The sequence below is a fragment of the Malurus melanocephalus genome, unplaced genomic scaffold (assembly GCF_030028575.1).
Source record: "Malurus melanocephalus ecotype Western Australia unplaced genomic scaffold, MMel_1.1 scaffold_10, whole genome shotgun sequence".
NCBI classification, from domain to species: Eukaryota; Metazoa; Chordata; class Aves; order Passeriformes; family Maluridae; genus Malurus; species Malurus melanocephalus.
Genome location: NW_026623242.1, coordinates 260,551 through 286,466, shown reverse-complemented (window position 1 = coordinate 286,466; position 25,916 = coordinate 260,551). Strand labels below are relative to the sequence as shown.

Sequence of the window (25,916 nt, the reverse complement as noted above, 5' to 3'; positions counted from 1 at the left end):
TTTTTTTTTTTTTTTTTTTTTTTTTTTTTTTTTTTTTCTGATGCGTCCCTGAGAACATGTTAATTTATCATCTAGTACAATATGCCCTGAGACCATTTGGGTCAGCTAGAAAGAAAGGAAAATCAATAATGAGAATCATCTAGGGAAACAGGAAATATATTCCCCATAACTGTGTAAACTATAGGCATCTGACACTGACACTGAGGAAAAAATGTGGGGCTTTTTATATCCTGCCAAAGGCTGAAGGCTGCTCTGAGACATGTACTTCTGCTTCTTGCTGAGTCGAGGTATTTGGCAGAAGGCCCACAGAGAGAATATGAGAGAATAAAAAGTCTTTGTGCCAAATGTTCTTTTGAGTGCCTGAAAGCTGGATTAGTCTTTTTTTCTCTGTGAAATCATATAATTARTAATCTCAAGCATCAGCCTGGTAATTTGCAAAATGTCTGCACACTTTAATATATCGTTTGCTTAACATGTTTGATAACAACCTCAGAGATACTGGGCTTTTTGACTTGTAGTATTTATAAACTGCGCCTCATCCTGGGTGTTTCTCTACCAGTTCTACACAAACTTTTCTCATGGATTGTGCCAGCCCACAGCTGCTAGAGAAGAAATGTGGGAAGCATCTCTCCTGCAATAAGCAAAGTGGCTTMATTTCTGTCTGTAAGGAATTACACAGCCTTTGCTGCTGTCATCATCCTCTCGTCCACTCTGCTGCCCGGCAAACAGGGTGGCTGTGGTGGAGCAGCTCCACTCTGGGCCCCTGCAGTGGGACGTGGGTGCAGATCYGGCAGGCAGGCTGCAGGCAGGGAGCCCGGCTCAAGGTGAGGGCTGGGATAATGTGCAGAAGCTTCTCCTCCTCTCTTCCTGTGAGTGGACATATAAAGAGCTGTAAACCTTCAGCTGATTGCTGCTTGTGATCTTGTCTGTGAATGCTCTGTGGTTTAGTGAATCKAGAGATGATGTGATTTCAAAATTGAAAAGTCAGACCTGGGGAGGGCAATGCTAGGCTGAGTGGGATCATATGGAGAAGAGGAAATTATTCTTCAGGCCACCTGAAAATCATTTTTGTTTAAAGGGCCTGTTTCTTTGGCTAAAAGTTTGATGTGAAGTCATAATTTGTAGCCATTGCCATAAAAAGGCACTGACTTTTCTGAGAGAGGAGGTCAGCTCATTTGAGTAAGACTGGCTCACCCCCGCCAGAGGACCAATTGAATACAATTAGCCGCAGTAAGGCCAGGAGATGATTGTGAGCATTCCAGGCCCAAGAGATCCAACATGAAGTGCTCCAGCTGTAGTTTTTTGTCACTATGGGCAGCTGGGACTATGCCAGTTTGCTACTTTATTCCAGCAAGCCTTTTCCTCTCTTAGTTGAGATAACTCAGTCCTTCAGTCCATTTCCATGCATAGGTTTTGCTGTGGGAGTATCTGAGGCTGGATCTCACAGATTCTTTAGTGAGCTCTCCTCAGAGGAATRCTTATATTGTAGTTTTCCTTGATTTTTTTTTTCCAGAAAGGAAAATGTCTTCCCATACAGATGGCTGTAAATGATKCCTGGCAGACAAACTGATGGATGAGATTTTCCTTTGGCACTGTGCAGAAGATTATGCTTGGCAATGTGATGGTGACAAACCATTCATTAGCTCAGGTTTTCAAGGCTACTGGAGATGCTTTGTGCTCAACGTTGTCATCCGAACTCTGCTCATCATCCTTCACCCGAGTGGACTAACTGGGTTAATTGTGTGGCAGAGGAGCTGGGCTAACATCTGCAGAATAAATGGTGATCAAGAATGACTCTTACTATTTTAAAATGATCCTCTCCAGAGAGAAAACACCATGTTGGATCCAAGAAGCCTGGGAGGAGCTGCAGTTAGCAGTATTTTCTGTGTGTGTGTTTCTTACAAGTGGCACGGCAAAAGTATCCCAAGCAATCAGATRTGGGTTTTTAGCACTTCACCTGAGAATCCACCCTAAGATGCAAGAGATGTCAGAGTAAAAGAGAAATGAAAAACAAWGCTATACTTTTAACCTAATTGATCTCCACTGGTGTAAGTAGAGTCTATCTAAACTGAAGTTCAGTCTATCTGAACTTTTCTGTGCCCAAAGTGACCAAGTGACTTTTACTGTCCATAGCTGAGGTACAAAGCATAGAAATGTGAATGCAGAAAATCAGACATGTCGATAAGATGTGTTTGTAGGGTTTTAAGTAACAATTGTATGTCAATATCTTTTATATACAATTAATGAGCTCCCTTCTTTGTTGCCYCTTCTCAAGGCTGAACAGGCCCAGCTCCATCAACTTTTCCTTATAAACAGAGATGCTCCAGTCCCTTAATTATCTTTGTATGACCCACTTCAGGAGCTCTTGGACTGAAGAGCTCAGAACTGGACACAGCAGTCCAGAATGTGGCCTCACTGGGGCTGAGTAGAGGGGCAAGATCACCTCCCTCGATGTGGCAATGCACTCCAGGATGCCACTGGCTTTCTTAGCCACAAGGAAACACTGCGGGTCCATGACAGCTTGTGTATATGCGATGTGTATAGGTATCTGACGGGAGGTTGTTAAAAGGACAGAGTCCCACTGTGGTCCCTTCARCCTTACCCCTTCTGTGATTTTGTGATAGTGTAGAATAGGATAGCACAAAATTAGCATTTTTGTCATGCTGATTCTATAGTACAACCCCATGTGTCATCAGAAAATAAAGCAACATGAGTGCCTTTCCTGAGATGCACCGCAACTGTGTCATGCCTCATTGTCACCACTGAGGACACAGTGGAATTACTGCTGTGTCTGTAATTGATTTTTCAGTTCACTGGCCAAACAAGGGGGAAAACCAACAAACTAAAAGAAAAACACCAAGTAAGTTTTTAAAAAATAAAAAAACATTGTTTTTTTGGTAATTTTCACAATTAGAAACATCTCATAAGTTTTTCTAAGTAATTTAGAAAATGCAACATAATAAAAGTAAAGTAACTTGTGGATATAATTATCTTTGTTTTTATTTTATTTAATAATTTAAATTCATTGTATTTTTAGGTCATATGTCTAGACTATATATCATCATTTGCTCAATCACTGAAATAGGGGATGCATATTCAATCATCAGAATAAATATCTCAGTTGCAAATCCAGATGTCACCTTTACTGAAAAAAAAAATTACTCTGTCATTGACATTCTGATCCAAAAACAACTATCAAACTAAAAACATGGAGTTCAAAGGGTTTTGAATTTGATCTTTAAAGGTAATGTTCACTAAGGTTACTGTTGATGGATGTCTACCAGTGCTACTTTGGGAGTTAAGGCATCTTTTCCTGATGTCTGTGCTGCCAGTTCTCTCTCCGGCCCAAGGAGATGAAATGGACYCGTGCTTTGTTTTGTGTTCACAAGAGCAAACTGAAGCTTATGTTCCCAAAATCTTGGCTGCATTTCCCCCAATTGCACTAATGACTGATCAAATCAAAGATTTTAACTTTAACAAAAAGCTTCACATTGCTTGTGTCCTTAGACCACAGAACTGCAGCAATATCAAAACCATTAGAGTAGAAATAAAGTATGTTCAAGTTTTTCCCTAACAGCTGTTACATGSATATTGCAGAAAATATTGAAAAATGTTAAAAAGTTTAGATAAAAATCCTGACTTGGCTGTGGTTGCATAAGAGTTTGATTACTTAGAAGTGGCAGCTACTAACACTTATTAAACTATTGAAAAAATGCAACAATATTGTGTTTTATCTGTGTGTGAGAGATTTTGCAAGTTTATTTGTGTCTTTCCTATCTACAGTGACGTACAGAGACTGATATGACATACTGAAATTGCTGAAGTGTAGCAGAAAAATAACCTACATTTATTTTCCTTGTCAATCAGTATGAACAAAACAAATAAACTATGTGAACAAGAAAAACCTCTTTTYCCCTGGTCATTTAAGGGTAGGGCAATGATCTAGAGCCCATTTGGAAAAAYGGTAGATTATAACCACTAGTATTATTTTTTTTTTCAATAACACTCAATCACATATTTGTTTTAATATTGTGGTATAGACTAGTGCCTAATCAGTTAGGGAAATGAATGAAGTAAGTTAACAATGGCCTGAAATAGTCTTTATTTTTCCTTACAGAGGATTACATAATTAAAAATTATTACCTAAAATTAGAATAAAATAATATACATTTATTTCATATGAGAGTACAGAGCTGCAGATCTTTTAAGCCGATATAGGAACGGGTTTCTGCACAAGGAGTGCAGACCCTCTGTGTCTACCAGCTCTTTCCTCTTCCCTATGGCAGAAATTGTTTCTCACTGGTCTCTGCACCCAGTTGTAGGAGCTGAACTGGTAGAGAAGTAATGATACCAAAAAAAAAAAAAAAAAAAAAAAAAAAGGCATATTTTCCTACMAGTCCAAATCCCTGGCTAACTATCTTCACTATCAAATGACAGTGTTCATGCAAGCAAGGGAAGAGAGCTGGACGAGAGACAGAGGATCTTCTTTTGTTTCCAGTACCTGTTAGTTACTAGATGGGTTTACCTGTATCACCCAGCTGTGCCATTGACTTTGCAGAGAGCACATAGCAGAGCCTTTTTGATTTTTTTTTTCTTCACTATTTATATGTGGCTACTGCAATGATGGGGAACCTGAAGACAGAAATAGACTGTGGCTTTATTTTGTTTAGTTCCTGGCACAACACAACACAATTTCTTCCTCAATTTCCTCCTTAAGTGTTGAGGCTGGGAAATAGTGATCATGAGRAACAATGGTATTCAGACCTTCTTGATTTAATGCTAAGTTTGCATAGCCACRCTAAATATCTTATATTTATATTTTTTGGGTTGATTAGTGAAATAACAGTCTTGAATAGCAACTTTCCTTCTTCCCTGAAGCAATGTTCCCACAAAAATAGAGGAGTAAGGATTTTAACTTAGCTCCAGCTGCGTTGTGCAAATGTGAATGAAATTTATTCACCTGAAGGAAAGAAATCTAAAGTTACCTTGAAGAAACAAAAACAGGTTTATGTAAAGTGAAGACTAATAATTGCCTAGCTTCTTTTTTTTTTTCCCCCCAGAAACACGATAATGATCACTGAAGTTTCTGATTTATGAGATAGGTATTGATCATTTTCTACATGAGAAAAAGCTATAAAAGTGGTGGGTTAATTGCAGGATATACCATTAATAGGTGAGATACAGTTATGCCTGATTTCCAAGCTGGACTCTCAGTGTTACAYCTTCTGGAACATAATTTATATGTATGTTATGTTATGTACAATCATCAGGAAAACTTTGCAGTCTGTACACATAGAGATCTCTGCATCTCTTTCTTCAGTCCTTCTTCACAYTGATTGCAGCAAGGATTTGTATTAACAGGGAATGCAGTACTGAGTGTTTGCAGTGGTTTTGAATAACTGTTTCTGTAGGATTCCAGAAATGGCATTCAGTTCCTCAAACAATTTCTGCAAAGTAAGCAGCWTACTCTGAAGTCTGTGTTAGGAAGAGAAACAAAACCAAAATGTGAATCTCTCAAAGTACTATGCTCCTTTTGTGAAATGATTCAGTGGCTTAATGARTTTAATTTATTTTAGGTTGTGGGGRATCCTTTATCCACTGTATAGAAGCCTTAATGTCACAGAAATATGACAGATCCTGTACTTACTGCACTGGAACTTAATTATTTGATAGCATAAGGACTTGAAATCCCTACATTTCCTCTCAAGAAATTTTCATTGCATACACTAGATGTTTAATAGAAACTAGAGTATGGTTAACCTAGATTTTTCAGTGCTTGAAATATCTTTGTATACTTTGCTAGGATGTTTTGGTTTTATACCCAGAAAATTTCAAAGCAGCTTTATGAAAGATTCCCCAAATACTATCAATAGTATGTGGTTATTTTTCATTCTCTTCAATTTTTCACGTCTTTTTACCCTTTGAAGTGCTTTTGTGTATTGTACATGAATGTGACTGTTTCATTTCATTACACTCTTTTTCAATAAAAATCTTACAATGCCTGATTTTCTCCTCCTAATTACTATAAAGGAGGCTTTTAAATTTTTTGTCTCAGTGTGAAAATCTCCCTCAGAATGTTACAATAGCTCTTTTAACTGGCTTCCATTCCTGATGGCTACTGGTGTACATTGTACTTTATTTTCCCTYAGTGGTTCTATAACAGCATTTCTGTAGAACAGTAAAGCTGTGTAAAGTTACATGATAAGCGAGTGAGGACACAAAATTTCAGGATCAGCGATATGCACAATACAAATGAAAACTAATATAGTGAAAAAGTAAGTGATTTGAAGTTCTCATCCTACCAACAAATTTATTTTCTTTTGTAGCTTCAGTGTCTGGGGCTTTTTTGTACCTTTCATAAAATACAATTTAGTGAATTTGTGTTAGCATGAGTGGGTATAAGATGTGTAATTGCCTATCAAAATAAAAGTTAATATGAATCTGCAAGAACAGGATGTGTTTGTTCTACTATATATTATACATTCTCAATATATACTAAAAATTTTTTTTCCTATTTACAAATAAAAAAACTTTACAAGTGATTTATTGAGAAAAAAAATGAATGCATTTATTTAGATAGCTTTATTGGCATGTATACCTATGTACCTGTTTGGAAAATAATAAAAATTGATTTTTGGGGCAGCCTGTGCTAGTAGCTGTAAAAATATTTGCTCGTCATCATCAAAGATATGAAATATCAGRGATTGCAAACTTCAGGCAGATTGTATGAATTACTTTCCTCATCCTATATTGAATTAAAAATTACAGATAGAAAGTGACAAAAATCAGTGTTTGTGCATAAAGAGATCTTCTTTCCTCCTAGATTTTTGATTTAGATGCAACATTTCTGCATATCAAAGTATGATGGATCAGGGGTTAATTGTTTGCATTGTGTTATATCATTTCAGCTGTAGCACAGGATGATGTAGTGGAGTATAATCAAACCTGACATAGTACAGTACATTGAGTGATGATGAAGACCACAGACGGTTCACTGGAATTTGTTATACTGAAAAATGCATAATTCCCCRATGAAATGTTCAGCAGTTTATGTTTTGTTAATGAGGACCCGGAGTCTAATTGCTCTCTGTGGCTTTTGCCTCTAGGAACATTCACGGGGTCCATAGCCTACACTGAGTTTTTTTCCTTCCTCAGGCCTTTTAGGAGCTGACACTGTGCAATAACTGAGCAAACCCAGAGATCAATGTTGGGCTCCTGAAAGCCTGTTCTTAGGGCTTTCTCCTTGTGGAAGGTCTTTATTGTTTGATGTTAGGGATATTACAGGTAGCTGAAGTACACAGGCTTTGAATAGAGCATACAAAAAGTTAAATTGCAGCAGAAATAATGGATACACATTGCTTCACATAATTGGTATTCCTGCCCATACAAGGTYGTAGGTCAATATCAGCTAAAGTTCAGATTTTTCTCTCTCTTTCCTCTCATGTTAATGAACTATGCCCAGAATATATATGTAACCACTGAAAATGCAGTTATAGTTACTTTTTCCAAACTCCAGATCCTTTCGCAACACGCTGCTGAACCAGAAAGGGTATTTTGGTATCTCTCYTCTTACTGAATTGGTCTCTTACTGAATGGAATAATGAAAATTATCCTGTTGCCTCCCTTGTTTGAAAGATTTGGTTCCCCATATTCCCACTTATTTTGGAGTGCCAGGCAGAAAAATTTAAAGTGCGATTCCTTAGTAGATTTTATTTCTTTTAATAAATTTTAACAAAATTTTAATTTTATTTATTTTGTTTGAGAGCTTTTCCGGTGTCCTGCAGTTGTTCTCTCTTGACCTGTGGGAAGGTTTTGGAATACCATGTCAAAGTCTCTTTTCTGTTCTGTGCCTAAATTCTGGAGACATAGATTCTGAAAACATGTGCATGTGTGGGTATTTTAGAATTGATATACTTTCATTTCTAGGTTTCTCCCATAGGGAAAAAGAAAAAATATTGGTAGAGATACACAGCTGTTTATGGGASCTGAGAAATTAATGTAGTTTCTAGATTAGTTTTATCTTTCTGCTTCCTGCTTCACTGGAACAAGCCCATGTGCAGCCTTGTCCAACAGTTCTTTAGCCARGGTTTTCTGCCTGAGATAGTTACACTACATTTGGAAAAGAAATCAACTCTCCATTCTAGTGCTAGTATCATTGTAATTCTTGTTTCATGTGTGTGGCAGATTGTATTACAGAGCCAAGTTTCATGCACTTCTGATTAAAACGCTTCCAAACCAAACAGTATGATGCTGCTTTGCAAAGTTATCAAATTGTTCGTCTTATTTTCACAGCTCACCATGTTAAAACTGGGACCTGTGAAGTGGTGGCGCTTCACAGATGTTGCAACAAGAACAAGATAGAAGAGCGATCACAGACGGTGAAGTGTTCCTGCTTCCCTGGGCAGGTAGCAGGTACCACCCGGGCAGCTCCTTCTTGCGTTGAYGGTGCGACTCCTTCTATTGCTTCCTTTCTTTGTGTTCCTGGGAGTTTTTGCTGGCTTAATGGGATCAACGARACTCACTCCATTACAGAGAACTATTTAAAGCAAAAGCAGGAAAGCTTCTGCATTTTGAAGGGGGTGCCCAAGGTTAATGGGAGGAAGATGGAAAAATTAATTATTTGCTCTTGCTCTATGGAAATGTTAAACAAAACCATTAGATGACAGTGAAAGAGATCTCTTGAGAGGCTGAATTTGATCTAACTGAAAGAGGACTCTTGGAGTTGCATGAAATTCACTTAATTAAAAGTAGTTWTGCAAAATTTACATGAGGATATAATTTTCATTTGCCACAGTCTTACATCTAATTTATATATATTTATCACACAGAAAAAAACCAAGCAAACAGGAGAGTTTTGTCTGGTTTTACACCTACACTATTATTCCTATTCACAGTGCAATATTAATGTCTTACTTAGCTATTCTGGTGTAGGCTCATATGTTTTATTTGGGAAAATAGTAGCTGATTTTTTAMATCTCTTTCTCTAAAAGAGTAGCAGGATTCACCCTTTACATGATCTCTTTAATGCTGATACACTGGGGAATGAATTTAGTCAAGCTATGCTAGGTTATATGGTAGATCGGGCAAAACGAGGACTCTACTTAAAATTTTGAAATTTGGCTGAGCAAGATAATGAGGTTAGAAACAAATACTGTGAAGAGATTGAASCACATTACACCTTTTGCAATCTAAACCTAATTTCTTATGAAGGTTCTGAGATGGCTGACAATCACAGACTACCTGTCAGTCAACATATTTCTAATGTTTTCCTGGGAAGCAAAATGAACGTTGCAGCATAATGACCTATTAAAGTGTCCATTTCCACAAAATATGAATATATTTGTTCTCCTCTCTTGTAGCTTCAATAGTGGAGCAGAAATGGTGGTGCCACATGCAGCCATGTCTTGAAGGGGAGGAATGTAAAGTTCTTCCAGATCGTAAAGGATGGAGCTGTTCCTCTGGGAATAAAGTGAAAACAACTAGGGTAGGTATGATACCAACCTGACATGTTACCAACAAGTAAAAAAAAAAAAAAAAGTGCACAGGAAATTGGGTGCACATAGAAGACCTAAGTTGAGAAGACTAAAGAAGCACAGGAAGAGAGTCGTACTGGGATTGGACTTCCTGGTCCCACACACTTTTCTCAGCATACTTTTCAATTGCTTGAACATAGTAAGCTGTGTGCCAGACCTTCTCAGGTAAGCATTGGGGGTAGTAGAGTTGATCCCTTCAGCTAACAGTAATGATCCMATGTGTTATAATCCAATATGTATTTCTTTCTGAAATCAGTTGCACATAGTCTGTACATTTTGCTAAGCTTTTCATTCACAGGATGGCAAACAACTGCATTTTTATCAGTTATATGGAATTAGTTTGTTTCTATATAGAAACTGCTGAGTATGGTAAGCATTTGATGTGTCATTACAGTAGGATCTAGTTCTTTCCATCTTGTGTGACTGGGATTTACTAAAAACTTTTGACAGAGTTTCAGGGAGTTCCTTTCCTCTGTTTGGCACTTTTCATGTTCTTGGTTCAAAATTATATTAACAGAAATATATTTGGCGTTCATCACATACAACACCTGACAACAAAGTAAACATGCTGTCATCTTTGCATTTGAGCACCTCAGAGAAACAGAAGGAAAATAAATTCTTCAGATGGGCATTCAACACACAGACTTCCTACAACTACAGCATTGTATCTCAGTAGGGTCAACACATTCTTTCATCAACATACAAAAGATCAAAATGCACTCTGAAGACAGATATGCATGTGTTTAATTATAAACACCTTCTCCCTTACACCCCACCACACATAGTCATGACTTATTTATTTAAGTATTTAACAGCTTGTAGTGTCAGGCCATAATTTACTGGAGTGGAGTTTACTCTGTGCAGGTGTTTGAGTATCTGTGTAATTTTATTGAAATCTTCCTTGCATAGGCACTAAATTTCTGGTAAACATTGGTTGGGTGCAACACAGCATGCACTGACTGAAATATATTCCTTCTGTTCCACAGAGAGCTCTAYATGTAACAGTTTCTGTAACTGTAAGCCGCTAAAACATTTTGAAATTCTTTGAAGGAGGGATGCTTCCTAAATATTTGTTTTATGATTCCATTCCTGAATCCACATTCAAATGTGTTTCTTCTGAAGATAACCTTGCTGGAATGCTGTTCACAATTAACTTTGTGCATGCCAATGCAAATCTGATTATATCTATGTAAAATGTATGTGCTTATATAATATAATCAGAAGGAATGAGATAGAATTTAATCATAGAAACAAGAATAGAAGAATTGTGTGTGTTTGAAATCTGTCCTGCCTACAATGTGGCACTATTAGTGTTACAGAATACATGACATTTTATGTATTGAGAGGGTTTAACAAGTGCTAAGTAAAAATGTGGATCTGGATTACATTTCTGTAGAAAGAAGAAGGAGATCACAAAAGGGAGAAACCGTCAATTATAATTGCTTTGATGAGATTTTTTTTCTTAAAAATTTGTCAGAATATAGGTTTCTCTGCATTGGTTGATGTCATTGAGTTTTTTCCACTGTTAGGGATCTACAGAAGCCCAAGGCTCTYGTCCTCAGGAGCTTATGCCTTTATTGTTTGACTTTTAGGTCCATCTTTGCAGCAGCTGAAATTTKTTGTTCTCCATGGTGGGGGCAATCCTCAGGACTTATTTCATACCTCTTCAGTAATGATGCTTTGGGAAAGCCAGTCTTTTTTATATTTGCTGTCATAAACAATGATTCAGTACATTAACCTGCTTATAGACCTAGCACCACTAAAAGGAAAATATTAGCCACCTTAAATCCCCACTATTCTGCCTTCTAGTTTGTCCAGATATTGTATTTTCCCCCCCTTCGTCCTTCATTTCCCACATAGCTGCAAGGCTGAGGCAATAGGAAACTTGTGACTTATAAGAGACATAATTCGGATGGCCAGTAAAATATATATCATTATTGGAAATGTGAGTGGTTCTTTGTGTTAAGAGAGTAGCTTATTATCAAAGGACAAGTACTTCTCCCCAATATGTAGTTACTACCATATTTTTGTAGCTTCTCTTTCTGCTACCCAGTCTATGTCACTAAAAAGAAAAATTCTAAAGTGTTCTGCTTCAAAATTTCCCCCCCCCTTTTTTTTTTCTTGGTGAGTAAAATAAAAATAACTGTACAGAGAGCCAGTATTAAAAAGTCATGAGTAATACATGATTAKCATGTATAATGTAACAGCAGAAAATAACAAAGGGAACTGAATAGCTTGGGTCATTTAAGTGGATTACAGAAAAACCTTATCAAGGCTTTYCTGAAAGGCCAAAAATAAAGTCTTCCTTCACCCCCAAACATTTTCTGTTTGCCTCCTTCATGTGCCAAAATCCTAACCCAATTACCTTCTGAAGTACTGTCTTCTCTTCTACAGGATGCCAAGTTTAAAAGYAGCACCTACTTTGAGTAGACACTCTGAGCACCATCTTGAGCTGTTAATGGATAACGTTTATGTTAGGAATAAAATCAGTGGAGGAAGGAGGTAATTTGCTTGTCCACCTCTGTTAGCATATTTAATCTTCCTATTGCAAAAAATTATGATACCAGCTTCCTAATACTTAAGGTATTAGTCACTAAGCAAAAAGGCCAGATGAAGAATAGGAGAAATCTAATTGATATTTAAAAATTAGTCTACTTGAGATATCGTATTTTGTTCTGCTATAGAGCTCTAATGAGGTCATATATGAATAATGAATTAGAAGTAACATGAATGCTATTGTACTCAGAATGCAAATGTTAAGAAAACAAATTTGAAAATTATTTACCTCCAGAATGCAAAATCAGGTATTATTTCCCTAATTTTTTTTTTGCGTATTGGTGGGAAAAGGCTGATATTAAGAATTAACTATAGAAAAGAAGAGAATACAGGGAAAAAGTGTGTATGAATGAGTACTGAGTTAACTTGTGCTGATTTAGAGTTGACTATTTTGGGTCTATGTAGCCTGCAGGAGAGGAAGGGGAAAAAAGACAATGACAACTTAGGTAAATCAGTAATTTTTTGGACTTCATATAAAGAAGTGTGTTTGTGTTCCTGAGTATAATACCACAACAAAAGAGGATGTTCATGAATACATTAGGAGAATTATGAGATGATTATGAGCACAACTGAGATTTTACCTGGCACATTTGGGCATTCTCCTCCAGATGGATAAACTGTTGTGAAAGGATACAATTTATTTTTTCTATATGGCTARCTTCAATTTTTGATAAACAAACACAAAAATTTTGTCACACTGCCCTCTTACAATGGTGAGAAGTGTTTAAAAAATCCAATGGATTTTTTTTTTTGCATTTGAAATTTTTTCTTCTTAGACTCTCTTTCTAATATAATTACTTTAATTCCAGAAATTTTCCTGTGTGTTTCCTGTCTTTCYTTTTGTTTCCTTTCTTTTCTTGCAATATAGGAAAATGTCTGTACAAAACAAAGGTATTTTCCCATCAATTGAAARCTACAAAATATATCAGTATTATGTATAAAACTGACAGTGACATTTAAAAAATGCTCTGAGTTTTATATTAAACAGAGGAACCCTTTACAAAGACAAAMCCCCAACATTTTGCAGTCAGATAATGGCTGAGGAGAAAGAATTAAATATTTCTCTTAGTTATGGGGTATATTCCACATCAGAGATCTGTCACTGTATAAGGCTTTTCCCTGGGCAGATCTAGATGCCTGGCTATACTTGTCTTTTTTAAGAAAAGTACTTTGCCCATGATTTTTATCATATAGGCAGACTTTCTAGAAGAGCTGCATGTAATCTGTATGCAAGCGCACATTGCAGTGCCTCCTGGGGTCCCAGTTCTCCAGGCATCCCCCCTGGGACTAGCTTGGATCATGTCATGGCTCCTGGGCAGCCCTCAAACCTGTGTGTCTTTCCTGCAGTAATTAAGGAACAAGAACAAGGTAAAGGAGTATATGCCAGGTCTCATCTTGAGATTCTGGAGGTAGAATATGACTGAAGAACTGTATACTTGCTCCTGGCAATGGGAGAGAGTTCCTGGGCTGGTATTGTATGAAGATATAGAGAAAAATACAYTGGTGGTTTTAATGAGAAAAAATATAGAATGAAAAAGACTATTGCAGTTTTAAGGGATCAACAATGATCATCTAATCCAGCGACCTGACCAAATTAAAACATGTTGATGGTGGCATTGTCTAAATGTCTCTTAAACATTGSCAGGCTTGGCCACCTCTCTTGGAAGCCTGTTCCAATGTTTTACCATCATCTTGGTAAGGAAAAGCTTTCCAGTGTTCAGTCTAAACCTTTCCTGGTGCAGCTTTGAACCATTGCACAGTAATTATATGGTACCTCGTCCTCAAGCTTTTGGTTTGATTTGGTAGAACTGCTTGTGGAACAAGGAATAGTTTAACACTAAGTTCTGACTAAAATATGTGGTGTAGAATTTATTGAACTTCACTTGGCTTAGTGCTCTCTAGAGTGAGATAACGAGCCCAAGTTTGTCTCGGTTTTTGAGACAATGTTTTTCAGAGAAAAAAAAAAGTTACAGGGAAATGTTTCCTCTGAAATGAAAATAAATTTGATAATTTTACCCCACCAACAAGAAATAGAGGCTGGGCAAAAAAGGTGAAGAGGAAAAAGGTAGTTTTATTAACAAAAACACAGTGCCCACAGGACACAGATWAGAGTAACCGTTAGATCAGAAGGATACAGATAAAAAGTAACTGTCAGATAYTCAAACAAAAAAACTCGCCAYGCGGCAAGGCAGCGACTCCGCCCCCGGGAAAAAAAAGAAACAAAATGAAAACCCATGTGGCTGTTTTTGTAACAGTGGCAACAAGAAAAAAACAACCGAAAGAAAAGAACGGTACCACAGGCCCCGCTTCCCAGTGGATGAAATCAGAGGGCTCAGCGTGCCTCTGCTGCCAGCCCGGTCAGCCCTGGAATACCGGACGCGATGGAGCCGCGCGGCCCCTCCCTCGGCGGGACCGCCCCAGGAGTAGCAGGAGACGCAGAGGGGATGTTCGAGGAAAAGCCGCCAAAGTCAACAAACTGAGCCAGCAGAAACTGCGACACTGTAACTCTGCTCCACGCAGCAAGCCAGCGACTCCCACGACGAGAAGCAGAGAGAGAGAGCGAGAGAGCAGCTCGAGCAGCCAGATCGCGTGGCAGCCCTGGCCGTTAAACCGTCCGCTGTGGCTTCCCAGCAGCCCCTGCTCCTTCTTCCGGGGTRCATTTAAAGATACAAACATTTTTTGGGCATATGTGCCAATGGAAAAGGAATACAGAGCRAAACTGGCACCAAACATCAACCCAAGACAAAGTTCTAGACTGTCTTTTTAGTTTTAGATAGAATTGTTCAATTCCAGAGGACAATTGATTTTGTTCTAATATAAGTCAGATGAATTGTCTTCTGGAGGTGCTTATGTCCCTCAAACAACCCAAAGGAAAATTACCATGACTAATTTAATCCCTAATATTTAGATACTTAATGTTGACTAGGAAGCCACTGGCTTAGATAATTTAGTCCCTTTCATGTAGTCTTCATCAGAAAGACAATCCTAAAAGCCCCTTCGTTCTTTGTCAGTTTGGAAGCTTTGGACTTTGACCGCAATCAAATGCCACATAATATCATTTTATAAAAAATGTTCATATGCTGAAGATACACAGCTATGAGCTGAATCAGTGAATCATATTATGATGAGCATGACTAACATGTCCGATATCTATTACTCCCTAAAAATTGGCACCCATGGATGTTCTGTTATAATTGTTGGTTATTATTATTGCTAGTAATATAAATTAATAGCAAAAAAATCAGATACATAGCTGAAATTGATTATTAATCTCTGAAAATCTCTAGAAAGTGTGAGTAATGTTTTCCTATAAACAAGTGAAAGAAGTATTTTCAGCCAGGTTGTAAAGGGCTGTCTTTTGAAAATGACATCCAGSTTCTGGAATAGCTGAGCACCCACACTTTTAAGATGGGCTGAAGGAACTGCAATTGTTGCTCTGAAAACTGGCTAAGATTTTTTAACATGGAAGAAAGCACTCTGCAGAACAGAAAGAAATCAATAACTAGTATATTACTATGTAACTACATGCCAAACTGATATTAGAAATAGAGTACTGCAGTAAAATAAAATAAATATTACAAAGGCAGAGAGAAATAAAAGAGAAATATTACTGGACCAAAAATAAATCCGTAGTGAGGATATTTATCTACGTTTCAAAAGCAAATCTGCATCCTAAATCAATACCAGAGATAGATGACTAGTGTGAAAACAGAAATATTCCCAGGATAGTGAGATCCATACTGAGAGTGTCTATACATTCAAAAACAGTATTGGAAGGAACCTGAAGTTGGTTATTTGTAATATTCCACTTTATCATTATCATCCCAATTTTACATTAGGGCTTCCAGAATTTTACGGAAACCTAAAATTGAATAAGATCCTTGGAAGAAGAGGAAGTGTACTGTCCAAACACACCAATTGGCTGCACATGAAGCCAAACTGTGTTCACTATGTGCATCCCACCGCTCTCAGTCAATGCAATTTTGTTGCTGTCTATAAAAACTGCTTACATTTTTATCCTATCTTCTTTTTGTCACTAGCTGGATTTTCTAAATTAATGACAGCTGGTGAGAGACAGTAATTTTATTTATTTGTTTATTTATATTTCAATCTATAAAATAAGCTGTTCATAACCCTTTCAGTGTAAGGAATCAAAGGACCCGTGTTTGGCACCTTTACGTTTTGGTGGGCTACTCAGATTCCCAGTATCRAAAGGCAGAGTAAATTGGTGACTCAGCTACTCGTAGTGTTGTTGTAAATGCTGCTTGAGTAAGACAACACAATACAAGAGAGCTAAAATGCGTCCCTGGATATGAAAGGAAAGTGACATTTTCCTCGTAAGTGGTCCTGACCTAGTGTTAAAAATGCGGCAGTGTTAGTTCCTGGTTGTCTGTACTTCTCCACATGAGCAACAGATCCATCCACTTTTTGATGGCAAAGTAAAAAAGAAATATCACCAATGTAGAAGCTTCTTCCTTCATGTCTTTTTTTCTCTTTCTCCTCCAGGTTTTTCAGAAAGAGCAATAGTAATGATATGTCATTAGAAAAAGCAGAAATTCATTATATAAATACAATGTATGGATTATTCCAGGATATTTCCAATAGGCCAGATGAATGGTAGTTGTGGTCAGTGAGTTCTGATCAGGCACTGTATCCCTCACATTACATGTTTTACAATGCAAATCTGCTACTAATGTACATCATGTGAAACAATTTGTCTTCTGTTTTGACCACTGTGAAATGTGAAATACTTATAGGATGAACCAATGAGCTGCCATTGGATTTGTACAGGTACAGGAAGAGCTTTTCCTATTATTGTGTAAGGATTTATATAATTGAAGAAACCACTTCACTGTAAAACTGCTCTTTTCCCTTGCCTCACTTCAGAGCCTCTCTGTATAGACTCCTCAGCTCATACCTTAATTTCAAATTATGATTTATTGAAATAATTCACATATATGCAGTGACCAGCAATACTTTGTGGCTCATAAAAATGATGGGATTACAATATAAGTGAGTGCACAGACTGAAGCAAAATATTACCCGTGGAAAAGAGTGATTGCACTTGTGACAGCCTCTTTGTTGCTATGGTATCTCTTTCCATGCCTTTGGCTAATCTGTCATGAGGAGAAATTTGCAGCTGTCTCAGCATGTTTCTCATTGCTAACTCAAAGACCACTGTATCTAATCTGTCATTAAAGTAACAGTAAGTGGTATGCACACATTTTCTAAGAATATGTTCAAGTTTTAGGGGGCAAATGAGCTGGTAATGGAAATACGATATTTTCTAGGGTCAAGTTGGATTTTTGTATTAATCAGTAAAAATTGTTTTGATCTAGCATCACAGTTATTTCATTTTGAAGCTTTGTGGTTTTTGTAGGGCATCTAAACACTAATCTTTTGGGACATTTGGACATTTTGATGAAAATAGTTAGCATGGCAGCCAACACATATTAAAAGGATTCATCAGTATTAAGTGCCATGCAGTTCACTGATTTTCCTAAAAATAGCCTTTATGTACCAAATTTACTTCTCTAATGTGAAGTTGGTGTGCCTAGTTCTATAGTATGAAAAGTTGTCCATCTACATTTGACAGGAGAGTAGACCTACAGTTTGATGATATTCATTTGCGGTCACAGAAGTCTAGACAAGCCATGGTCCTTTCCCCAAAAGCAAATGTACTCTAAAATACCTGCAAAAGACTAGTTATGGAATAAAGGATTAAAGGAAGAATTGTTGTGGTGTGAAATGCTGTMAACAAAGTCATAGACTGAAAGGTCAGTAAAACTTTTTGGGCAGGTGAGGGTGATCCAAACATTTGATTCCCAAGACATTTTCAGTCTCAAATTTTGTTTAGTTGTGTTTTGACTTTGAGTCCTATGGATACTGAAATTAGAATGAAAGTGAGTAACATCGAAAGAGAGAATGGGTTAAAGGCAATATTCACTGGTATAGATCTTCTGAAAAGAGGAGCCTGATTATACATTATTTTGCTATATCTCTTTGTGAATACACTGAGTCTTGTCTCTAGCTATTCAGTTGGGGTAATCTATTTTTTTTTTGTGAGTAGATACATTGTAAAAATAATGAGAAATTAAAATTTTTGCAATCAATTCATCACACTCACAATGTTAGTAATACATGCTGTAGTTTATACACTTTTTTCAGGGAATAGTTTTTTTCAGAAGTAAGACTGCAGCTAGAATCCATTGCAAAGCACCATTTTAGCCTCTGCAGAACCTGACAGAATTATGATGATATCAAAGGAAACTATTGCTGCAATATTAAAAAAAAAAAAAAAAGCAAATAGATTTCAGTTGCATGTCATTAATTACTAAACAGTGATTTTTGCAATCATTACTTTCTTCTATGTGCAAATCCTCCAATTCATCAGTCCAGTCAAGATGTTTTCTGCCTTTGTCCCAAAAGATTCAACTTGTGATTTTTTTTTTTTTTTATTTTAATTATTCTGCCTTGTCCTTTGCTGGCATGTTTGAGATATTGAACTCATGTCTGGAGAATAATTTACTGCCTCTGTGATGGAAAATAAGAACAAGTTCTTAAGGGCTGTCTGTTAATAACTGGTTTTCTTCACTTCCCCGTGAATTTCCACTTTTCCAATGTCCTGACACCATGGTCAAACATGTTTCCACTTCCATTTGCAGCTTCATTCTGCCAGTCTCTTTGCCACTCACAACTGTGCAAGAAGGGCTCTTTGAATATCTAGTAGTCCTATTAAATTTTCTCAGAAAATTTTTGTCAGATTCTACTATCTCAGAAATTACCGTACAAAAAGATGACATTCAAATGCCAGTATTGTGTGAATCATGCTGGCATGCTCTAAACCTAGTGCTTCTTCCTTGTGTCACCCTCCTTTGTAGTCTGTAAGGGCTTCTTTGGATCATTTCTCAAGTCAGAGATTATACATTTCAGCTCAGAGAAACCAGGATATTCCGAAGCCTCACAATATCTGTTGCCTAAATAGCTGCAGGCAGAATTTTTACCTCTTTTCCTGGATATTTGGCACAGGCTTCACAAACTCTTCATCACTGCTCACTTGCAGAAATTTCTGAGGGAGCGGAAAATTGTTCAAAAGGTAATACTTTGAATTCTTCAAAATAATGCATTTTTTGAGATATTTCCTTGCTCATTAGGACTGATTATAGAAAACATCAGAAACACTCCCYTGTTGTAGCTCTGCTTTTCTGCTTTCTAATAGGGAAGGAAATGGATAATAAACATTATGAAGAGTCAGACATACGAAGTATTCTGAGCCTACACAGTCACTGTTGGAGAAGTGAACAACTCTCAAACTTAGTTGASATAAGATTACTCAGATATAGTTCCCTTGCAAAGCAAATTGAGCATGGTTGTAAATCTTAAATATTTCTMCATAAGAATAATGAAGATAGTCCCATCCTTTGTGAGAACTCCGTAAAATGAAGAAAAATTTCAGACAGGAATAAGTGGAAGATTGCTGTCTATGACTAAATGAATAAAGAAGACAACCAACACAGAGTTAATTTCCATAAGAATTTCAAAATTGTTCATTTTTTTCATGACTTAGAGTTTACTCCTTCTTCCACCCCAGTGAACATCAAATCAATACCAGGAAAGACACTAATGCTATGTGTAGAGGAAAGGCTCCAAAGAACTTTCTATGTTCTATAAAGTGGACTTTGAGCTTTCTTCTACTGCATAAGATCTTACGGTCCTGATTATCATCTATCACCTTCCATATCTGCAGTGATAAATGTCATAGAGCTCTGAACTGCAGATTCTGGGTGAAGCTACAAATATCCAGTTCACCAGCGCTAATTTGTATGGTGAAATATGTAAAATTATATTGGCAAGATCGAACACAAGTGTTTCACTAGTTTACGAARTTCAATGGGATCTCAACGAAACAAAGGATTGTGTCTAACCAATGTGCATCTACAAACTCAGTAGCAATGGATCTGAGAATCTTAATAGAGCTGCAGTTTTGAGTCTTCAGGTTGAAGAACATCAAAAGATAAATGACTGATGCCAGCCAGATGAACTTGTTTCTTCACCCTGAATTCGATCTTTGTGGCTTAGGAACATGTCCCTGCCAAAGGAAGACCAAAGGATGTTCTTCTACAATGCAACTTAACAAATTTGAAGCTTATTACTTGGAAAGCCAATTCCTTTTGAATTGCCAGATGAAATTTTTCTTTCTCATCCCCTTAAAGCACATCACTGGTACTTACATTCCTGAAATCTGAAGGCAGCAGTCTCTTCTGAGCCTTTTGGTCTTTCCTTCATGACTTGAGAGTTTAGAATACCAGTGTCTAATTGCAATTAGCTACTTTGATCCATTCATACTTTGTCTTAGGTCATGTTCTATTTAGAAGATAATGAGAAGACAACTGAATAGGTTCTATAAGAAAGACAAATTAAATTTAATACCACAGCAGGTTCTTTAAACTGCTAACATTCATTTTTAGCTTTGACAGGATACTTCTTTCCTGTGTACTGTGAAGTTCAAAAATAGTATCCAGGTGATCCTAAGTAGAGAGGTGTTACAGGTATCTTTCACCTGGATGTCTCCATAACGCTCAAGCAAGAAAATATTTACTTACTAAACTCACAGTATTAGTTCTTTCCATCTTTGACCAAGATGACTATAACTATTAGCTGGAAATCAGCAACCATAATCTTAACTATGTCTTAGTGAAACAGACTTTATGTGTTATTTTCCTGAGCAATGAGAAATCCTTCTTGTTGTTCATCTTTGACAGCCTCTGGGTGAAAAGCCCTCAAGTCTTCCTTTTTCACAGTTCTATTAGGACTTGAGAAAAAATGATAGGGATTTTTCTAAAATTCTCCAAATCGGCTGCCTTTCTTCTCTTTCTTATCTGTATTGAAGTGATGGCATGATGGGTACTCATACAGGAGAAAGTTAAAATAAGATTATCTTAAAATAATTTTATATTCTCTGAATGGGTACCCACTACTCTGTCTGCTTAGGCTAAAATTTCTCCAAGCACAGAAAAGTCTTTTCTTCATTTGGAGATTCTAAATGGATGAAAAGAGAAAGGAAATGATCGAAGGGTTTCAAGTTGATAACTGATTCATTGTTTTTAAGCATTTTTTTCCTGCCTGGATATTGGTCTGCTGTTTTCTAACTTGTTTTTCAGTTGTCTTATATTCCCTCAGCTATGGCAATATTCCTGGAGCCAAATGTGAGTGCATTTCCTCAAAATGCCAGCAATGGAAGCTGGTAAGCAAGTGGGGAAAAATCACCAGAGGAATCTCTGAAGCTTGGGACAAAGGCAGAAAACACATCAGTACTGCACTAACAGAACAGCAGGTACTCTTATAGAGAAGATAAAATTACAGGTAAGGAAATAATTTACCTTTCTATTTTGAACTTGTCCAAGTGGGTCTCCATTCAAAATACCAGGAAAAAACCCTAGAGCATAAAATTTGAAGACTAAAAAGATCGCAAATTTGATTAATTTAGGCTACCTGATTTTTTTAGTGGGGATAGCTTGAAGTTCATTCCAACCCCATTTCTGGAAAAATATATTAAAAGATGAAAATCCTTTATACCTATTAGACAATTTAAAACCTAAATGTAGTTTTAAAACAAGGCTGGGTTTATTTTTTTTTAATTTAGTTTTGTTTTTTTTTTAATATATTTAGAATGTAAACACATTGTTATAGGTTTCTCTTTCCAATCAAAAACAAGTGTAGGCTTTTCTTTAGGTGAGTGAAATCAGATAAAGCCAAAGAGAGGACTCTGTTCCCATCTTTCTGTCTCCACTTCCTGACAGCTGAAAGGGTAATATGACTCTTCACTATCCTTCAGCTTCTCATGTGTTGAAAGGAAGGAGGTGGTTTGTATCTCCCACTTGGGATGATTAGGTGGAATAAGTGGTGTAGAAGAGAAAAATACTACATTTATGTAATTAATTGTCTTGCAGTCTTTTATGCCGCCATGCCGCAGTCCCACTATGGAGTTGTGAACACCATAACAACCTCAAGAGGATATATCCTTGTCTGAATTGCTGCAGTTATTATCTGTTACAGAAAGTAAAATAAGTTTTATGTTCAAGTCTTTAAATATAAAACTGTTGTCTGTAAATGAAATATTCTGTGAAGTTAAAATAATTCCACCAAAAACTCAGTTCTCCACAGAGTTACACAGACACTGAGAAAAGTAGAGTATGCTCATTACAATGGCATAACCTTTTGGAAGACAGTAATGAATACATAGAAAAGACTAATGAATTGGATTTAGGCTTGATGTAACTCATACATCTTCATCAGCTGTTCACTATCATAATTCTCTCAGTGAGTTGTAACAATTAATTTTATTTTGCAAACTATTCTGTTCAAGGCAATATGAATGCAGGACCATATTAATTTGTTTTGCAGTATTCAAATACTTGGAGACTTTATTTAAGCAAGAAGTTATTAAAAGTTTTAAACTTGTGTATTTCTAATATCTGCAGCATGATATTTAAGTTTAAAAGCAAAAAAAATTCCAGAAGAAAACTTTAAAAAATTTTGGTGATCTTTTGAGRTGCTGTGCAACCCTTTTCAAGAGCAATCATTATGGGCAGGTTCAAAATCTACCTCAAATATCTAGATAAAGATCTATCTAAATTGAATATTGTCTTTTGAGATGTGTTATATGTCATCTGTTATTTTATGGAGTTTCCTGCAACCTTCTAATTTTTATTTTTTTCTTTTACTTTAAACATATATAAGAAGAACACACTCAAATCTCTCATTTTGAAGGAATTGTCTTCTGACTTCTTGACTTGTTTCTGTACCACAGGTCTATGCAYGGACTTACTCTCAAAGAACTTTTCAAGTACTGTTTTTTCATACTTAAATATTGCTGATATACTTTCAAAAAATGAGTGTAATCTATCAGTTTCTATTTCTTTTTGGTTAGAATTTGAATATGTTTGGGTAATTTTTCCTTAGAGAAATGCATTTTTTCTAAGAGAATTTGCTCTGATTCTGGAATTTGATTTTTCCTGTAATTTTTGTTTTTTCCTTGTAAGTTTAAAAAAAAAAAAATCCACTATCCCAGTTTTGTTTCCTGTAACTAATTTAACAGTGTAGTACTTGACATGTGTTTGTTTCTTAGGCAAACGTGTAAAACTCCTCAAGTCCGAATGGAGAAGTAGAGAAAGGAGGTTTCTGCTGTGCCTGATGACAATTTTTGTTTTTTCCACACAAAAAAATATTCTGGCTCCACGTTGGAGCACTAGTTGTGATGAATCCTAGTCTTGGTTGGATTCTAAGGAAGGGCCGGAACGTTCGTTGAGGAATAAAGAGTCAAACCACTCCAGAAAATGTGTTCCAGCCCTGGTTTATTACTCACAGAGCAGCAGGTGTGTACAAACACAGGTTTACACAGTGTTAACAGGAATTGTTGTACCTTACTCCTCATTGTAGTTGTTTAGTTTGCTGCAGATGTGAAAGAATTGTGGCGTATTTGRGCAGGGTTTTGGGAGGGTGGTTGGAGAGACTTGGCTGTGCTCCTAAGCAGCCTCAGAGTTGGTTAAATGCCTTCGAGAGCTTTAAAATGTCTTTCTTCACATACTCTACTTTCAAAGGTCGACCCAGTTGATAAACTGAAGTTACTCACTCTTACAGGAAAGCAAAATGCTCTGGAGTACAGTATTTGGAAGGGAAATCCATCTCAGTACATTCAGACCAGTGCGGCACTTGTAGTTAAAGAGCAGTATCCCATAGTGGATTACTTGAATTTCAGGAAAAACTAAGGAATGGGTGTTTCCATTATATTCCTAAGATAGGCTAGAAGTTGTCTATTTAATCTTGAAGCTGTGTTAAGGATGAAGAACTTTATCATTTACAGGATCATTTGCCATGCTTGAAAGTATTTTTCCTTTACCTATTTTTCTAGTCCTACCTTTCAGATTATTTGAAACAAGTGGAAAGCTCAATTTATGTGTGAAAGATTTCCAAAGCCTTTTAACTTCAAATACAATTTTTGATGCTGATTGTCTAGATCCTCACTTTACCACCAAAAATCTCCTGCTGAAATGATTAAGAGCAGTGGGAAAACAAGGAGTACAGAGTTACGTTTGAAAGAGCGTTGCATGAAATGAGTTTTCAAAATGTTTTTCTCTTTATAATGGAAGCCCTAAGCACAGGAACTACCATAAATGAGTTCAGATTGGTCACCATGCAATAAAAATATGAAAGAATGATGAGGTTTTAGTGTCTTATGGTTATCAAAGACATGGAAACCTTTTGAGTCATGTACTGGGAAATGTTCTCTTTAATTAATAAAATGAGCTAGTCATAGCTCCTGAAGAACAGGCCTGAGGATCTAGAATTCTAAATCGCTTAATAACAGGCTAGGGAGCATGTTTAGATTAATACTTCTCATGCTGCAGTGCCTAAAATAAAACTAAGAGAAAAATTTAAAGCCCTTGAGTCTTGATATAAAAAGTTAGGTAGGGGCAAAGTTTTATAAGCAGGAGTGAAACACTTGATGACTTGAAAAAGTGTCTTTCAATAYGTAACCTACTCTGAAGGTAATTGAATCCATGTAGTTATCATTAAATATCTGTTTTTTCACAAATCGCTCAAATTTTGCCCTTCGTCATTAGTCCAAGTAAAAGAGCTGTCCGTAATACTAAAGCAAGTATATGTGTCCTAATTAGTGCAGCTCCCTTGGAACGTGCTTGAGTCACCTTAATTTCTCAGGCTTTTGGAATAGTCTATCCTACCTCCAGAAACCTGGTTATTTAGCAATAAACACCTAAATCCACACCGACTACAAAGCACATATGCATATAGGAGCCCTGTTACAAAAAGGTCCTTAAYATCTTTTTGTCCACTTTCCCCAGTTCGTTAGAACATTAATTACAGGATTATCCATCTGTGAAGAAATTGTGAATATTTCTTTTTGTTAACATTTGCAAAGTACTTTGGAGTATCGCTGGTACAAGCTGGTAGAATTAGAACAGAAGCATTTTCCAAGCTTACGAGTGGAACTGTTTCGGTGAATGAACACGCACAAGTGGCAATGCAAACTGTCATTGGCTTTCATAAGCCACGTATGAATTACAGTGCATGGCAAACACGCTGGACAGATTTTAAAGTTCCAGGAAATAGTGTGCTTCCATCTGTTCAAAAGATGCATTTCCAAACTCAACCTCATTCTCAGAGGGCATGAGTGGAAAAAATGCAGTGGCAGATGTTTGTTTCTGGTTATATGGACCCTTCTGTTTCTACACTGTAATATTTATGTTAAGTTTTTACTACCACAACAAAGCTATTTATACTATAGAAAAATATGACTGCTATAGCCCTCTCGAGTTCATTCCTTTTTAAGAAAGGTTTGCCAGTGGATCACTTTGTTCACCATTTTATTAATATTTGTGGTCTTTTGCATGCAGTATAAGARAGAATACAACAATAAGGATGCAAAACGAACAGAAATGTACTGCATATAGATAAGGGCTGCTTTGGTATGGGATTTCTGTCTTTTCTCCATGACTTGGAGGACATTCCATAGCTAGGCATTTCTTCAAGGCATTCCTTACGGCTTTTGTCATTCTCTTTATTTAGCTTATCTCATRTTGGTCATTAAATAAATTTGTGAGATCTGTTTTATTTTTGCTTGAAATCCCCGTAGCATTCTTGTTTCCCACAGGCGTTTAATATTTTAGAGAAAAATGCAAGAAGTGCCAAGACGACTTTTCTTGAAAAGTCATGAAATTCCACTTAACTCAGGAAATAATTTCCTTGCTCTGTCTTCTGTGTCTCAGTAAAAAAAAAAAAAAAAAAAAAAAAAAAAAAAAAAAAAAA

At 36.6% G+C, this 25,916-nt stretch overlaps 1 protein-coding gene across 4 annotated transcripts in view; it reads left to right on the top strand.

Annotated features, from left to right (window-relative positions):
- The window catches only part of TAFA2 (TAFA chemokine like family member 2), a 181,754-nt gene that overhangs the window by 146,509 nt on the left and 9,329 nt on the right, over positions 1–25,916 (top strand). For 2 of the 4 annotated variants that reach the window (XR_008966054.1, XR_008966055.1), the window contains exons 3-5: positions 8,293–8,445; positions 9,360–9,484; positions 21,270–21,452. Coding sequence is in view for 1 of the 4 variants with exons in the window: in XM_057376862.1 (XP_057232845.1) it covers positions 8,293–8,445; positions 9,360–9,484 (278 nt within the window). In the remaining 3 variants the exon portion in view is untranslated. Of the gene's footprint in view, positions 1–8,292; positions 8,446–9,359; positions 9,485–21,269; positions 21,453–23,217; positions 23,465–25,916 lie in introns of all 4 variants that reach the window. The other 2 variants (XR_008966056.1, XM_057376862.1) reach the window with 2 other exon arrangements.